Source organism: Ursus americanus, chromosome 7 (genome assembly GCF_024610735.1).
Source record: "Ursus americanus isolate L20-20 chromosome 7, mUrsAme1.1.p, whole genome shotgun sequence".
NCBI lineage: Eukaryota > Metazoa > Chordata > Mammalia > Carnivora > Ursidae > Ursus > Ursus americanus.
In genome coordinates, this window is record NC_142133.1 from 37,424,062 (window position 1) to 37,443,125 (window position 19,064).

General features: G+C 39.5%; 1 protein-coding gene across 4 annotated transcripts in view; it reads right to left on the minus strand.

Annotated features, from left to right (window-relative positions):
• The window catches only part of EXOC6B (exocyst complex component 6B), a 600,442-nt gene that overhangs the window by 160,999 nt on the left and 420,379 nt on the right, over window positions 1-19,064 (minus strand). For all 4 annotated transcript variants that reach the window (XM_045788250.2, XM_045788249.2, XM_045788251.2 and 1 more), the window contains one exon: window positions 15,117-15,258. In XM_045788250.2, coding sequence (XP_045644206.2) covers window positions 15,117-15,258 — 142 coding nt within the window. The remainder of the gene's footprint in view (window positions 1-15,116; window positions 15,259-19,064) is intronic.

Genomic DNA, 19,064 nt, shown 5'->3' on the forward strand with positions numbered 1-19,064 from the left:
GGTTAGCTGGAGGAAAAGGAAATGAAAATAATTGTTTCTTAAGGCACATAAGCATGATAAACTGGTGCTTTTAAAGGAATATCTTAAGTGCTAGAAGGTATAGGAGATAAATGAACATTTCAAGTATTAAAAGCACTCCAGTCTTTCAAATGATCCTTGCTGAAAAGCTCTCAAAAATGCTTTCCTAGGGAAGAGTAGAGAACCTCACTCTTTCCCCTGGTTAATTGTCTGGGCAGGGGCTTAGGCTACACCTTGTTTCTATCCACTGACAGGCGGACAGTTGACAAAGAGATTCCAGTGACTTGGAAGGAAAGGGCAGGCCTCAAGCAGGCTGACTGCCTGGATTTGGTGGAAAATGGGGATTTGAATTTCTCCAGAAAGGCCCATCATTCAGAGGAAAGGGAAGATAACGACAGAAAGAAGAGAAAAATGACCAGGTAGACTAGGTAAATTTTACTGATGCCCACAAAGAAAATAAAGGAAGAATTATTTTTCTTTTATTCTCAGTTACATTATATAAAATGTTTGATGTTAATTGCTATTAAACAGTCCCAAATCATTAGGCTGAACAATGCCAACATAAAGAAAAATAACCACTGAAATCCTCAGAGGCAATGAAATAACCTATTCTTTCTTCTCTTTCAAACTCAATTTCTGAAAAAGTTGTTTACAAGCACTGAAGGAACTTCTTTATCTTCCACTCATTCCTGACCTCTCTGTAATCTTGTTTCTACCACCCCAACATCCACTAAAAGTACTCTCTCTAAAATTTACTTTGGCTTCCTTCTTACTAAAGCAACAATTTTTCAGTCCTTATCTTACCTGACATTTGCATGTCCCATGCAGTATTATATAAAATTACTGTTTTTTTAAGATTTTTATTTATTTATTTGACAGAGAGAGAGAGCACACGTGCAGGCACACAAGCAGAGGGAGTAGCAAAGGGAGAGGGAGAAGCAGACTCCCCACTGAGCAGGAATCCCCATGCCATGCGATGTGGGGCTTGATCCCAGGGCTCTGGGATCATGACCGGAGCCGAAGGCAGACACTCAACCGACTGAGCCACCCAGGCACTCAAAATTATTCACTGTTTATCTGAAATTCAATTCCCCCCCTGAAATTCACATTTAACTACGTGTCCTGTTTTTCATCTGGCAACCCTACTGGTTTCTGTACTTAGGCTTGCCCCTCTTCCACGCATTTTTCACAATTTTGCCACAGTGATTTTCCCAAAGCTGAAAATGACCATGTCACTCTCATGCAGTAAAACATGGTCAGCTCCCCATGTACCTGGAATAAAGTATATACTTCTCAATAAGTCTTCCAGAATCTAACAATGATTCTATTTTCATCATTTCCTCTTGGCTATCCCACTTCATTTCATCCTATCTCCAGTCATAATGAACTAGTTTTGGTTCTCTAATATGCCATGCTTTTTATTTCCTCCCAGAATTTATACAAACACCTGCCTTAGACAGAATATCCTTCCCAACCTACCTCGGCCCAACTGAGTGGGTAACTCCTACCCATGTAGTTCAAGGGGCTAGCCTAGTCCAAACCATTCATATATAACAAACGAGTAAGAAGACTTTAAAAGAGATTAAGTGTACCTCACAGCTACTTAGTGATCAAGCAAAGAGAAAGACAAAGGTCTCAATTCACCAGTGACCTACCATACCATTTTCTCATCCCAGGAAAGGAGTGGAAAATAGAAGTAAAATATAGATCAACCACAATCACAGAACCTTATAGGCAAAACTTACAAAATTCTATACATTGACTCACAGGAAACTTCGTTTTTCTAAATGGAAGCGTTGGCAATGGTATTTCCCCTCATGTTTTCCAAATTCCAATCTTAGAAATATAAAAATTGGAAATGCTAAGGTCATCTTCTGGAAAAATTCAGGTCTCCTCAACTTCTCTCTCACTGCTTTCTCTCATTCACACACACACACATACAAACACACAAATCGATAAAATAGAGGAAGAGAGAAAAAAGATAAATTTTTATAATTTGTAGTGCTAAAAGTAGACTAGATGGTTTAACTCAAATCAGAATCTGTTAAATGCTGAACTGCCAGAGCAAGTAATGATTGAAAGACACGAAATGTTTTCTTTTAAAATGTCTTATAAAAACTAGGACTTCCATCAGTTTTTTGAGACGTATAAGGTATGCTCCAGCTAAAGGTAGCAGATGGATTAGAATGTCATGGGAACTTCTTGCAGACCTGGGCAGAAGTCTGTCAACTTTCAACAATTAAAATAATTTTTAAATAAACATGCTATTTAATACGGCTTCCCGATTTACACCCTATAAAATGGCCCAATTAAAATAAATAGTTTACTGGCCTCAGCCCCAAAGACATGAAGTGAAGGCCAAAGAAAATATGAAATGTATAAAATGCCCCAGTGTAAATCCTTGGAGACAAGAGAGAGCAGTGAACGCATCAGGTATTCTTGGGAGACTCTGGCTTATTACAAGCATTAAGATTTGAGCCTACGTGAGTAAAAGGGTTGTACAAATGGCTTGATGGACGGACGCAGCAACGCTAAAGAAACAAAATAACTTTCAGCTGAGGTGATGTTTGGAGCTAGCTGATACAGCAGAAAGAGATGGCCATATGCTGCTCTGGGGCTAGCGGTGACGTCTCAGGTTTGCAACGATTAAGATGAGCGATGATTTCTACTGGCTCATTTCTCCCTAAAAATGCTTTCGGGTGTTTTAGAGCAGATCATGGGGATTAATGAAAAATTTTAAATAATTGCTTTAAGTTTCTAATGAAGAAACAGTAAAAAGGCTTTGGAGAGTAAGAAATCACTATGATATATTCCTTCTACTGTAAGAAAACCTGTTTTACCAAGTCTGAGACCAGGGTCAAGTGACAGGAAAGTAGCAATAATAGCAATAACCACAATATATTTTTAATTTTTTCCTTCTTCGAAATGGCATTTCTTAATCGTTCTGGTCCCTGAAATTTCCAAAGTGTGTAAGGTCTCAAGGTGGTGAAAAAATAAGGAATAAAATCAGAAACAGCTAAAATGGAAAATGTAGAGAAAGAGAAAAGGAGCACCAAGTTTGGAATATCACTTAAACAAAAAAAAGCTGGTATTCTCCTTTCCAAAACCATGCAGCAGGAAAATAGCCTTTTGGAAACTACCAGCTGTTTAAAGTAAATCTCCTACCAACCCCCTACCCACTCCCCAAAACATCCCTTGAAATAAAACCAGGAAGAAAAATCTAAACAATTTCAAAGAGGAATCGGTCACTGTCCTTATTTAGAGGTGGGACAAGTACGACATTTTCCAAACAGCAAGACAGAATTTAGGGTATCCGGAGAGTTTGTCGCAGAAAGAGAACCTTGATTCAAGATTATGATCCTTCATGTAGCAGGTCCTTTGTATTATGCCCCACAAACAATACAAGGTAACATTCACTACCAGAAAAAATACTTGGTGTTGGCCAATCTCTGGAAGCCAAGAGCAGGCTTGACAGTGATGTATGACAAGGTTACAGCAGCATGATCCATCTCCATTTGCTTGACAAGGATGGCATCTTAGGCCATGGTGAGGAAGAGCAGGTTGCCTGCCCTCACTGCTCAGGTTGGCAGCACCTACTATCAAGTGACCAGGTGTCTGGCAATGGGCTCAGAGAGACAATGACTTCCTTATCTTCTGGAATTCAAGGAACTTCAGCCCATAAACCAAAATAACTGATGAGTGGGCACTACTCACTGACCCATGTCTGAGAAGAGTCTTCTTAGAGGGTACAGGGTCCATCATCCATAGTCAAAGAGAAGTGACATTGCCATTTTAGTGGCAGGAAAGACTTCTGTTTGGGTTCTCCAAAGCAGAGAGGCATATGATAATAGCACAGCACCCAGCATGACAAACCTTATAGTCATGGGAAGACAACAGCAAACAAAGCAGGGCTTTTGTACTGCCTATTTTGGAGAGAAGGAAGATATTTGCAGTTTGTGCTCTTCCCACATCATTTTAGATCTGAAAATCCAGTCTCCACCCAGCATTTAAAAAGAACTGGTAAGGATCTGGGAAGTCGGGGGAGGGACGAAGCCATACAATCAAATCAGTAAGTTTCCAAAGAAGCTTTTACATAATACGTTGATTGGGAGATGTGTACCTGAGAAAATGATACCAGGCTATGGCCCCTATTTTCATCCTACAAATTTTCACGGTACTTGAGTTTTAAATCTGACTTCTTGTATAGGATATCTACAGTGTTCCAGGTCTTGCAGAGAAAGCAAAGAATGCAGAGAATGAACCCTTGATTACTGCATATATACATATACGATTGCCAACTTCATGATTCTCCCTTGCAAATCTGTGAGTTTCACTGCAGATCCTGAATCAAAATGAGAATTAGAAACAGGTATGCAAAATGAAACTGAGAAAAGGAGAAAGCAAATGATAAAATGAATAAACAAAAATATACTCTGTTAAGACTGGTTACCCAAATTCCTATATACTTCCAGTAGAGAATGAAAGCATAATTGTAAAGGAGAGATATAAAATATTTTTCTGATTCCATTAACCAATCAACTCAAAGACAAAATTCATTAGCCATGGAGCTTGCCTTATGGAACAAGTTATTGTCTCCATCATATTAAAAGTAATAATGACTAATTATCCTTAGATTTGCCCATGTGCAGAGCACTGAAAATTATAAAAAAACAAGTTTATTTTCTGCATATGAACTCAAAGGCTATCATCAATCTTCTCACCTTATTGTTCCTCAGATGGAAGAGGGCAGAAAGAGAAAGCTTGTTCTAAAATTATAATTCAGAAAGATGAGGCTGAAGATAGAAGCTAAGGGATCTGAAATTAATGATACTGAAACACACAAAATGTCCTTCAATAGTCTACCCATAGGTCATTTGCATCTTCAAGCACTATACAGACCATATAAATAGAAGCATCTGTTATTTTCATATAACCCAGAGAGATGAGATTTAAAATTTTACGAAGCTTAAATTTCCTCCTTTTGTCTCTCTTCAAAACTTAGATTCTTAAGATGGCTCCCTTTTAAGACTTGAAGAGGTACCAAGTGCTTAAGATACAATCTGAAAAGTGTCCTTTAGATAAAGTATGAAAAAATATACTTTAATTGGAAAGGAAGTCAATTCTAAACTTTTCACAAGAATCCCTTAGGAAATGGTGCCATTTGCTACAATGATTTAACATTTCCAAGATTTATTTAATTTCGTAGACAGCCAACTTCTCTCCTTTAAATCTGTTTCTACCAGTACTCATGTCCCAATAACTGAGCTTCCAAGAGATGCATTCATACTCTTCAGTGTCCTCTGAAATCCAGGACTGCTTCACTCCCACGTTTCATCATGGCAACTGCGATTTTGCCGCGACCACACTGACCTCTCCGCAGGTTACCCCAGTGCTTCAGGTCTTCACTGTACAGCCTGACTTTCTTCCTAAGCCAATATTTTCCAAAAGTAAATAGTATGAAGCAGACTCTGAGACAATCCTGCCTCAAAGAATTATACAGAAAGTGTCTCTTTTTTTATTATTAACATATAATGTATTATTTGTTTCAGTCTGTGATTCATCAGTCTTACACAACACACAGTGCTCCCCACAATACATACCCTCCCCAGTGTTCATCACCCAGCCACCCCATCCCTCTCACCCTCCTCCACTCCAGCAACCCTCAATTTGTTTCCTGAGATGAAGGGTCTCTTACAGTTTATCTCCCTCTCTGGTTTCATCTTGTTTCATTTTTTCCTCTCTTCCCCTATGATCCTCTGCCTTGTTTCTCAAATTCCACATATTAGTGAGATCATATGATAATTGTCTTTCTCTGATTGACTTATTTCGCTTAGCATAATACCCTCTAGTTCCATCCACATCACTGCAAATGGCAAGATTTCAATTTTTTGATGGCTGTATAATAGTTCATTGTGTGTGTGTGTGTGTGTGTGTGCGTGTGTGTGTATCACACCTTCTTTATACACCTTCTTTATCCATTCATCTCTCAATGGACATCTGGGCTCTTTCCATAGTTTGGCTATTGTGGACATTGCTGCTATAAACATTGGGGTGCATAGAAGTGTCTTTGAGAAAAACGTTATTGACCTATTCCAATGGTCACTGAATGTATAAGAGCCCCTGAGAGCAATCACTCAAAGCCTGCTCTCTGCTTCCACATACTCTAAGTCCCCTAGGGAACATGGCATTGTATATAACTATAATAAAAACCAATAAACATTTAATATTTACTGATGCTGACAAATATTTACGTATGTAGGATCTGTAAAGCATTTCATATGCATTACCTTATTTAATCCTTATGAAAACTCTCTACGGACATAAAAATATCCACACGATCTTTCCTCCCATAATAAATAATGCTATCTTCAAACTAAACATAAATTTAGAAATCACCTAGCCCAATGTTCTCATTTTATAAATAAGGAGCCACAGGCCCAAAGAGGTTTAAAGAATTCCCAAGACCATACAGCTAGTTGGTGGCAACAATGAGGTTATAATACAAGTTTCCTGACTTCCGGCCTACTACTCTTTCAACTGATAATGGCAACAACAGTGACAGCGAGGATGGGGGCTAACAGTTATTGAGCATTTTCTATGAGTAATTACTTAATCATCACAACAAGTCTATGAGTTACACCAACTGTAACTTCATTTTACAAAGATAGAAACTGAGGTGTAAAGGAGGAGTTAGGCATGCCCCAACTACTAAAATGAAGATCCAGGATTCAAAGGCCAATCCGTCTATCACCTACAATTTTAATTACTATGCATTACACAGCTTATATATATATTACAAATTAACTGTTGGTGGCAAAGATGGTTTTATAATCCATAGAGGTTGGTGGCAGGATATGTGTACTGAAGTTGTCAATCATTGCCCCGCCAGGTATACATCCTCCTAAGAGAATATTTTTTAGGATTCCAACTATATCGCAGGCTGTCTTGCTATGCACTTCACATGACATCCATCTGAGCTACTTCCTACTTATACTCCCTCCCATCCTCTGAGCTGACAGCAGAGCTCCAGAAATGGAGTTAGCTGCTAATCGAGTCATTTTTATTTATTCAATAAATATTTATTAAGCAAACACCATATGTCAGGCGCTGTGCTAAGTGCTAAGGAGACAGGAACAATCAGGGCAGACACAATCCCTAACCTGATTTACTGTTTACCTTTTTCTTGGATTCTATGAAATGCATATATTTAAAATAAGCTTTTCTTTATTCTTGAACTGGTTTGAAGAGATTTCTGTTCCTTGCAAATAAACATAGTCTAATTAAGACAGATTGCTGGGACTGAACTGGCAAGCAAAAGACTTCGGAAAAAAAGTAGGATGTCTGAAATTGGTTAGCAGGTGATGGCAGGGAAAAGGGCATTGAGACCTCCCATTGTTTCCCAGGAAGTCAACAGTCTGAGGAATGTGGCAGCCAAACTCATAACTAAGGCTTTATCTTAAGTCCCTGGGGAACAAGCTTTGAAGGACTAGGCTGTGCTGCCATTGATCAACTGAAATAAACTGAAGAATATGAGTCACGTGAAAGCTTTGAACAACACTGGGCAAACATGAAAATGGGACAAACTCTGGTCCTTGCTAGAATGTGAAGCTCAAAAATCCAAGAAAACAAAGGACCATCCTGAGGCTCTGTTGCAGGAATTCCCCTCTCCCTGCAGCTGGAGAGCTGAGTGGGTTGAAAACGAAGCGCATAAAGAGATCTTTCAAGTTATGAGCTGATATACCAGCTGTCTTCATAATCTCACCGTACTTCCTCGATAAAAGCAAGAGTACTGCAAGAAATTGTGGAACCTTGATCCTCAGCTTTCTCCAGAATGCTCTCTACCATGTCCTCCCTGCCAGAGAAGTAGCAGTGTGCTCCGCTATATTCCATCCCTCCTTGAATCTCGCCCTGTGACTCGGATCTAAACACAACATGGGCTCAAAGGGTGATACACAAAATAAAAGTAAAGAAGAGAAGAACTGTATCTAGAAGGAAATGTAAATAAGAGTTTTCTAGGGACTCTCAGCAAAAATAGGGAAAACGGTAGGGATATGCATTTTGCACTACTTCTTCAAGGACGACTAAACATAATCTTGATTGACAAATTAATTACTATAGGGCATCTCCCTGGAGAGGCTTGATTGAATGTACGAGCTAGCAGTTATTTTAACAGTTTGCTTGGTGGGCTGATGCAGATTTGGGTTGAGCACTGGTTTAGATGTTAGTTAAGGGTCAGAACTCCCTTCGCATAATATAAACTTCAAAGGCCGCAAAAGAATGATATAGTGTGGATGTGTCACATATGCTTCCCTTATGTTTCTCACCAGGGTCCTGAGGACTCTGTTCTCTCTCTCTCACATCAAGAAGACATGGGGAAAGGAATGCCTGAATCCCTTCTAAGACAGACTCACGTGTGAGTGACCAAAGGTAGATAGCCAACTACATGGAATGGGATTCAGAAGTAGTGTAGAAAACCAACGAAGTGAGTGCATTTATCCCAACTGGCAGTTGTTCGGGCCCGGCATTTAAGGTTCACAGAGATCACTTTATAAAGGCTCTTTAGTTCTGAAGCCCCAGTGGCAAAATCATAACCAAGCCTAGTAAGGTTTGCCTGATTCACATTAGCTAAAACACACCTGAGTCTGTATCACGAGGGGAGTCAAGCCATTTATTTTAGTGACTACATACAAAGATATTAAAATGTTAAAACTTCTTGGGAACTACTGGATCTTTGGAGCTAAAACCAACTCTTTAGGGATGCAGAAAGCTATCTGACCTTTCCGTGAGAGTGGGGACTCATGGAGGGTAAGTGACAAATGGTGTTCTGCCATTATGCTCTATCATAGTAGGCTCAGTGAGATTGTGCATTTACTCTGAAGCTGTTTTCCAAAATCCTGAGTTTTGGCAGATTTTCCACATTGGTTTCCTGACCTGTAAAGTGAGGGCTATTATAAGAATGGTGAAATGGAAGACTTTGGAACCCTTCCCAAAACAGTAAACCAAGGCCAGATTAACTTGACCATTAAAGAACTGAGAGGATTCGGCAAGGTGCATTCTCTCTTACCTTCTTGTTCAAGAGCCCAGTTTATTCTGTGCAAAAGACTGATGGATCCTGGGAAATGGATTCCTCTAAATTTTAAAACCTTCAATTCCTGCTGCATTTCTTTGCAACCAAATGTGCCCTGGATTTGGCTTAATTATATTATACTTTTAATATATCAATCTTTTGAATAATTTAGGGACCTGAGTAGATCACTAAAAATTGAAAACATTTAACATTATAAGCCATGTAACAGTGGAGGTAGGAAAGAAAATAAGAAAAACACATAATTATGCATATGGATAAAGAAATGATGAATGTAATAAATAAAATTTCCATGGCTGTTTATAAATGATTTTATATACATTATCTCATTTCGCTTCCTAACAATACTGTGAGACAGAGCAGATTAGTATTGTTAGTTTATTGATAGACTCAGGGAGGTTCGATGAGTTGATTCATCCATTTTCACAGCTTGAATTATTGTGCAGAAATGGGCTAAAGTTCCCAACTCATCTCCATCACGCATCTCTATACGGCAGCAGCCTTACCACTGGTCTCGATGGCTCCTGATAAATGCAGAGTCCCTTTTAAAAATGCAAATGTAAGGGCACCTGAGTGGCTCAGTTGGTTAAGTGTCTGCCTTCGGTTCAGGTCATGATCCCAGGGTCCTGGGATCGAGTCCTGGGCTCCTTGCTCAGCGGGGAGCCTGCTTCTCCCTCTGCCTGCTGTTCCCCCTGCTTGTGTTATCCCTCTCGCTGTGTCTCTCTGTCAAATAAATAAAATCTTATAAAAAAAAAAAAAAGAAATCCCTGACAAATAAATAAATCAAATCTTTTTAAAAAACCTGATCAAGTCACTCTCCTATTTAAAATCCACTGTTTCCCATTTTATTTCCAGCCTCCAGCATGGTACTCTGCATGGAGTAGGGGCCCCACATGTATTTGTTGAATAAGTGAACAGATTACTGAATTAATGCTATAAACAAGTAGCTCAGCTTGACTCTGAAGCTAGACCTCTTTATTTAGAATGCACGAAGAGAAAGCTTAGGAAACTCCAGATCCAGACACAGACCGACTAGGCAGTACCAGAATGATACAGCAGCCCAAGTTTGGCTTAGGAGGTGAAGTACGAGGCTATCAAGACTTGCTAGTATGTAAAATCCAGTCTGTCTGCCAGGTTCCAGGGCTCCAACATCCAAAACCAAATCTAAGATGTACAGACATATGGAGGTGTAAGATGAAATCTCTACAAAGCAGACATACCCAGCGGTCACTGTCAATTTTGAAAGGGAAAGGAATATTTTCTTCACACGTCTCGAATTCCTAATAGCCTCCACTTTAAAGGCATTGGGTTTAGCAGCCTGTCAGGAAGGATTACATAACCACACCACTCCTATAGATAATGATGCCCTAAGCACAGTTACTAGTTCTTGTAAACAGCTGAGCCGACTGACTGACATCTTACAAGAGCATCAAGCTGAGAATCGGACAATCGTTGGTTCTGGACCAGACCTCTCAGGACAACCGCAGCAGCAGCTTTGCACACAGCTACCGAAAACGAAAGTGAATTTCTTATGCCAAATACAAGGGCACCGCCAAACCTACCTGATTTATAAACTGTAGACAAAGGTTTGAGGGGCCTGCAAAAGGCCTTCTGAGAGCTCTGGGTATTTACTAGCTGCTGCGCGGCTCCTGCTCGTGACAACAGGAGAAGCCAGTACTGAATGCACAGTTAGTGTCTGGCCGGCCACGAAAGAAACCCTTTCATGCATTCCCTCATTTAATTCCGACCCCATCCCTGTAGTATTAGTTACTATTATTATTCCTATTCCATAAGTGGCTCTGTGAGAGGTGAAATAACTGACACATGGCCACACCAGATCTAAGTGGTGACCTGAAGCCATGTGGTTCTCAACTCTCTGTTCTTCATGACTACACAATACTAGCTGAATTTCTCAGGCCCGCGGTAACGCCTACAATTCCTCTGTGTACTTGGGATCTAAGAAAACGGCAGCCCAGGCCTCAGAGTCAAGCACTTAAGGTACATTCACATTCTACCTTGTCCGGGTTTGATTTCTTTCAGGACCTATACAGTTCTTGCAAGGACTCGCAGACAATAGAGAAAACACTGCATGCACACACCACTGGGTAGAAAGATGTAAGTGTTAATTATCTTGTCATCTGGGGCTGCTTTTATACGCCTCTGTATAGTTACTTGACTCTTATGTATCATTTCTTTAAGATTTTTTATAGACCACTGAGCATCTAAAGAAAAAGAGAATTAGGGGGATGGTATAGCAAAAGACATAGAATAGAATCCTTTCTTTTGAAGTAAAATAAATGTCCATGGAAAGTTTCTTGACAGACAAATTACTGACAATCAGAAATGAAACATTAAAACTCTAAATCGATGAACCTCAGTGGTTCCACAATATATGGAGAAATAAAATTCAGTGGGATAATGGTTATTGGAGGCACCGTCAGGCCCTACAAATGTTGGCTTCGAGCTGATCGTAAGTCTGAAAGGCTATTACCAATATCAAATGGCTTTTCAGATATGGTACAGGCTCTCCGGAACCCCTTTGGCATGGTTAACAAACTCTATTAGGTTTCCACCCTTTCATTAAGGGATCTCACCACCTCTTAGCCTTAACTGAAAGCCAGCTCTCTGCCAAGGACACCAATTCGCCTATCGTTCTCTCAAGAAGAAGCTGCTCATTCTTCTAAGGAAAATGTACTTCAGAATCAGCGTACGACATGGGCATCTTCCTTCCTCCCCAGTGCTTCTCCTAGACCATCACTCCTCTTCCTCTAGGCTCATATATTTTAGCCTTAACACCTGCATTCCTCTTTATCTTTTAGCTCTGACTAAATGCAGTCATGTAGTCATTCCCAAGCATTCACCAGACTTTGTTGTTAAACTGATGACATTGGTTGGTTCACCCACTCCAAAGCCCTGTTCTTCATTTTCTTTATATCAGAATGAGGTTCTACTCTTTCCTCAAGACTTGGAAATGGATGACTTTATACCCAATATTAAAAATCAATTTTGATGGGTCTAGCCAATCATTATGATTAGCTGGTCTCTCGACTTTGGTTGGTCAGAATTCCAATGTCTCCTAGCACTCTGGGGCCTCTGGCATTCCTAGTCAGCTCACAGATCCTAGGTGGCTATTCTCTGCCAGGCCTTAGTTTACTCTGCGCATGGCAACTTAGTTTTTAACCAAAGACTCAAGGGCTCTCCGATGTAGACTTCTAGAGCTAAACGATCCCTTGCTCTCGTATCTTGCCCCACAAATCCCAGCTGCCTCACCAGCCCTGGGGCCAATCTCTGTTTTTTGTTTTGTTTTGTTTTTTTCTGTGTAAAACCCTGCTTTTGAATTTGGGCTCTACTTTCCTGTGCAGCTGTTCAGATAGTCCCTCTAGACAGAAAATGAGTGTGAATGTCAAGTTTACGTTATGCATTTCCGCTTTCTGAAAGATCACAGCTTTGTGCCGTCTACTGCCCAATACATGAAAAGAATTTATCCGGTTGTACAGTTTTACAGTTGTTTATGGCAGAAAGGTAACATTGATACCTGTTACTCTGTGGTGACTGAAACTGGAAGTCTTTAGTAAGTAATTAATTAAAAACAGCATAGCCAATAAAACCTTAATTTCTAGCCATCAAAAGTCAACCAAGGGAAACCAACAGGCAGTAAAAACAAAAACAAAAAAAAACGGGGAAGAAGTATTAGCCGACTTTTAGAATTTTCCACTGATTTTCTTTGAATCAGAAAAAAAATCTCAAGTTTTCATAGCATTTTTGTTCATTTTCATTTCTCACTGACGGCACAATGAACACCAGAACACTCTTTATTTCTTCCTCCTCTTTCCTAACCAGAACTAAGTTTGTGTTCAACTCCAAGGGGATGATTTATGATGACTCAACTATCCCAATAACGATGGCCCTCTGTCACTTTGCCAGATAATCTCAGAGCCTCCCTTAGAGCTGGAGGTGATCACGTAATTGTTCTATTACCAATGAGACAGACAGGGAAGTTTGTTAGGGGTCTCCTAAAAAGGTTTTAATTTTTTTAATAAAAGGAATAGGTGACACTGGCCTCTTTTTCCTGTCTTGAATGTAAGTCTCCTTCTCTTCTTTTTTTTTTAATTGAAGTATAGCTGACATACAATATTATATTAGTTTCAGGTGTACAACATAGTGATTAGACAATTATATGCGTTACAAAATGCTCATCACAAGTGTAGTTATACCATGCCACCATATGAAGTTACTACAGCATTGACTATACTCCCTAAGCTCTAATTTTCACCTCTGTCACTTTCTTATTTTTTAAGTAGAATTTTGTACCTCTTGATCCCCATCACCTATTTTGTCCATCCCTGACCCTCCCTCTGGGAATCACCAGTTTGTTTTCTGTATTTATGAGTCTATTTCTGGTTTTTTGTTTTATTTTTTAGATTCCACATAAGTGAACACATGTTATTTATCTTTTTCTTTTTGACTTTTTTTCACTTAGCATAATACTCTCTAGGTCCATCCACGTTGTTGTGAATGGCAAGATTTCAGTCTTTTTTGTGGCTGAGTAATATTCCATTGTAGATACATATCACATCTTCTTTTTCCATTCATCTATCTGTGGACACTTAGGTTGTTTCCATATTTTGGCTATTGTAAGCAATGCTGCATTAAACACAGGGGTGCATATATCTTTTCAAATTAGTGTTTCTGTTTTCTTCGGGTAAATTCTTAGAAGCAGAATTACTGGGTCATATGGCATTTCTGTTTTTATTTTATTGAGGGAATGTCAGTCTCTTCTGAGTATAATATAATATGAGAAGGAATAATATGTATGAAGAAGAAAAGTCCACGCTCTAAGTACGGCAGAGGAGAGGGAACAAAAAAGCCTAGGTCCTCTAAATGCCGTATAATTTCATTCATCTGTGGAATCTAAAAAACAAAACAAATGAATAAACAAACAAAAAGCAGAATCAGACCTATAAATACAGAGAACAATCTGATGGTTGCCAGAGGGAGAGGGGGTGGGAGGATGGGCAAAGGGGTGAAAGGGAGTGGGAGATACAGGTTTCCAGTTAAAGAGTGAAAAGCCATGGGAATAAAAGGCACAGCATAGGAATACAGTCAACAATATTGTTAACAGCATTGCATGGTGACAGATGGGAGCTGCACTCATGGTGAGCATAGCATAAGGTATAGAGCAGCTGAATTGCTATGTTGTACACCCGAAACTAATGTAACATTGTGTCAACTGTACTAAAAAAAAAAAAAAAGCCCAAGTCCTTGATGACATCACTGAGCAACTAAATCAATATAGCAACTCATTGTCTCCAAGGAAAATAAAACCTTTTTTTTTTTTTTAAAGATTTTATTTATTTATTTAACAGAGATAGAGACAGCCAGCGAGAGAGGGAACACAAGCAGGGGGAGCGGGAGAGGAAGAAGCAGGCTCACAGCAGAGGAGCCCGATGTGGGGCTCGAACCCAGAACGCTGGGATAACGCCCTGAGCCGAAGGCAGACGCTTAACCGCTGTGCCACCCAGGTGCCCCAATAAAACCTATTTTTAAACCACTCTGTCAAACATTTTCTGATTCTACCTGTAATAGAAACATCTCTGACTGATAAACGCACACACATTTGTTCTTTAGATGAAAAAAAGTTTGCAGATAAGATGTAAAATAGTTTTAAAATACAAAACAAGTGGCTGGAAACTGCATTCTTTTGAAGTCTTTGGATGAATCACGTTTTCTTTGGTGTGTATGAAATGCACGTCTGCCTTACATCCCCTCGAGATTGCAAACTTGTCTGTGGCCAGAGATCTCTGTTCCACATAGGGGCCTAGGCACCTCGGGTGCTCAAATTAGCTTGCTAGTAGACTATTTCTACACGCCCTTCAAGTTGTCTCTGTCATCCAGGTATTCGTCAACTCCACCAGGAACAAAGACCCCACAGACCTAACCTTATTTTTTTTTCATAGAACTGAATACACATGCACAGAAAACAAACAAGCAAAGGGATGGTTCCCCGTCTTACGTTCACATTCTCTGACATCCAAGTTGAACTGCTGTAATGCTCCCAGGGTGAGCTGTCTTACTTCAGCTTCCAGCAAAAGTTGCATCAAGGATGTGGCTAAATGCTTGCAAGCTGACATGCATGCTGTCTGGGCCACCTTTCCCTGAAATGTAAGAGTGTAAATCATCATGTTAATGGACTAAAATGAAATTCCAGCAAAAAGTACAAGAATTTATTTTTCTAGGGATTCCTTTAAGGTTTTCTCCATCATGATATCCTCGCCATTCAATAGTCTTGGATTCGCAGTGCCTGGTGGCAATCATCTTAAATATTACCTTCATCACCATGAGTTATATAGCTATAACATTAAACTAAAATTCATAAAGCACAGCTAGTTCGTCAAGAAGCACTTTTTTTTTCCAAATCAACAACAAATAAACGATATTCAAAATCTTAATTAAACTAAAAAGGAATTTTTCTGCAGAGAATAAATTTCAAAAAGTCCCTTCCAAAATTACTATAATTCTTAAAAAACAAATGTAAACACCATTCCTTAATTTATCTAGAAACCAAAATGCTTTATGATTTAACACACAAAAAAATGAAAAGAACAATTAAAATTTCCTGAAAAAAAAATTAAAAGGATGAATTTTGTTTTAAAAGCAAAAATGAACACTGAGGGGTGCCTGCTGGCTCAGTTGGTGGAGCATGCGACTCTTGTTCTCAGGGTCGGGAGTTCAAGCCCCACTTTGGGTGTAGAGATTACTTAAAAAATAAAATGAAATCCCCCCAAAAAGTGTTCCTCATCTACATGGTTCTCTTTGTGCATTCTGAAGATCCACACTCTGGATGATATAAGACAACAAATGGAAATACTTAAGTTAGGGAGTACTGTACAGGCCAACTGAGAAAGAAGTTACATTATAAACGAAATTCCCGCTAAATGGCTTGCTTTCAGTGAAACCCACTGGACACCTGGAACAGGTAGCGCACCAAAGAGAGCCAGAGAGGTCAACAGTTAGAAGGGGGGAGGATCAAAGCTGTGAGAAGCCCTGTCTGTGGCTTTTCAAGAGCGAGAGCAGGAGTGGAGTGAAGGAATGAGGATAAGACTAAAGCCGATGCCCAGAGACAGCAGGGCAGATCAGAAGCCACAGAAAAGGGTAAGAAACTATCTCGTGGGCATTACCATATGCCCAAGACGTGCTACACTTAAGCAGCTAACATCGTATGCGATTCCCTTTCGTTCTCAGAATCACCTCAAGAAGTTGGTATTCTTTTTTTCTCGTAGATCAATACACTAAGATTTTCTGGGAAGTTCAGAAATGTATTTATTTTTTTATTTAAGTTCAATTAGCCAACATGTAAGAAGTTCAGAAAGCTAGACAAACTCATACGCTATTTGGTATTTCTACCCAGTCCTAAATCTGTATCTTTCCGCTACACCCTCACGTAAAAAGCAGTAGTAAATCTTATACTACCCTACACTGAAACACTGAGCAAAAACGGATCCAGATGATAACAAGGTTAATGGGTTATCCAAGACACAGATTAGGCCCACACAGGTAAGATAGTGGCAATTCAGGAGCCAACTCTTCAAATACTCAGTACTGGCTGTGCCCTGCTTTTTAATGTGTAGCCCAACATAATTATCTAGGCCAAGATAGATACTTAAAGAACCCGACAAGCTGAACACAGAGATGTTGTGAAAATCAAAGAGCTAAAAGCCCAATGAAGCTAGAGGCTGAAGAAGATAGCATTTGAAAGGCCTGTTTCGGCGGCCAAAACGGATTGCCAAGGAGAAGCAAAACTGGACTGGTAAAATGAAAATAAGATAGCTTAGAGTCAGAAAGTCCCAATTTTTATTCTCCACCACTTATTGGCTGTGCAACGTGGGGTAAGTTAGTTGATCCTCCTGACTCATTATTCATCTCAAAATAGTAAATGGCTTATTAACCTTAACGTATTAACATGAAACATAGACTTGGCTTTCAAGTCCCGATCAATATATATCAATCACCAAAGCCAAATGCACTTATACGTGATCGTGCGTTATACTACTCTTAACATACTGAGTTATTTAACCGCCCTCCAATTCCACCCTACTTCCCCTCAAGCTCATTATATATTTCCAAACAAAATGATAATTTCAGAAATGAATGTTTTCATTGTTAAATATTTTGCCAGCTCTAGAAAGCATTTTGGAACTTTGCTAATTCACAGTCCACTACCCATTCCCTTTTTCACTTCCGGTTTCCATTACCACCACAGTGTCCATAGGTTTTCTAAGAAAGGATAAACACAGACTCAGGCAATAACAACCAACACAGTATGCAATAAAAATTGGTGGTTACACCCTATTCATGAAGTAATCTTATTACAAAGCAGATTCTAAGAACACAGCCAAAATCTCTAGGACCGGGTAAGAAATTGGGACTTAGGAAAACCTAAGTCCCATAAAACTGCCTTTTGGATACCTCTAGGAACAGTTTCAAATCAGCCTAATCACATCTAGGCTGTATCTTATGAAGCTGTAATAGTGCCAGTGTACAATGCACGAGAATAAAGATAGAATGCAAGACAAGATGAAAAATGAGCTAAGAATTATCACCATATTTTGAACATACAAGGAACCTGGGATGCGTGGTGATTTGAGTCACAAGGTCTGATAAGTAGGTCAACAGGCAACATTAGGTTGCCTCTCAATGCTTCTATATTTATATATTCCTAGACAATCCAAGACAAACACCTAAATGAACTGAAAGTCCACTACCAAAGCACTTAAATAGTTCGCACTTGTTTTCAATCCAGTTACAATTACTTTTTTTTTTTAAGTTTGGGAAAGGGAGAGGAGTCAACTGGTGAGAAAATTCATGATGTTAATTCAAAGTCAAGCTTCTGACCATAGTGAGAACCATCACTGGGCATGAGTCAAGACCCATGAAAATACTTTTCTGATTTTCACCATGTAACACTTTGGTAACCAAATCAACTCACACACTTCAAAAATATATCCAGATTCATATTCTCTAATTCAAATTATCCTTTCTACCTCCAATTCTATTTACTGTCTGTCTTCCTTATATCATAATACTTTACACAGAGTGATATACTGAACTGTCATATCGTGCATGTACATTTTCTCGAAGCATATGGTTTGCAAGGAAAGAAACTATGGCGTCCAAATTGTGCAAAGTAGGTACACACTAATACCTAACTTTGTATCTCAGAGGTATCTGATTCTCTTTACAAAAAGGGAAGATATATCCATTGTTTCTTACACAAAGACACAACTAAACTCAATTAAAACAAATGTATAGAGGGGAGCCTGGGTGGCTCAGTTGGTTAAGCATCTGCCTTAGGCTCAGGTCATGATTCCAGGGTCCTGGGATGGAGCCCTGGGTGGGGCTCCCTGCTCAGTGGGGAGCCCGCTTCTCCCTCTCCTTCTGCCCTCTCTCCCACCCCCGTTTCGCCCATGCTGGCTTTCTCTCTCTCTCAAATAAATAAACAAAATCTTTTTAAAAAACACGAATGTACAGAAATCTTACAGACTCCTTCAAAGATATACAGAAAGTTCAGTATTCACTACTTTCAATTACAATGTACTTCAATTACACAATACTAAGTGTTATGTCACAGTACACAAGTGAATAGCAGTGAAAAGCTTAGAGAAAGCATCACCATCATCAATTCCAACCAGTGTCTCTACCACTATCACCAGAGCAGCTGCTTCAATTTATCGAGCGTCGACTATGTCCAACTGTTTTGAAAATATTCTCACGATTCTCGCAAGAACCCCATGAGGTATTTAATCTTTGATAGATGTGAGGAGAGAGGGGTTAAGCTATTGACTATATCTTGTAAGTGGTGGAGCTAGGATGTGAATCCAGCCCTGTCAGACTCAAAAGACTTAACAATCATTTGATCCTGCTTCCCACTAAAGGGACTTTGGTAGCTGCTACGTATTTCTGT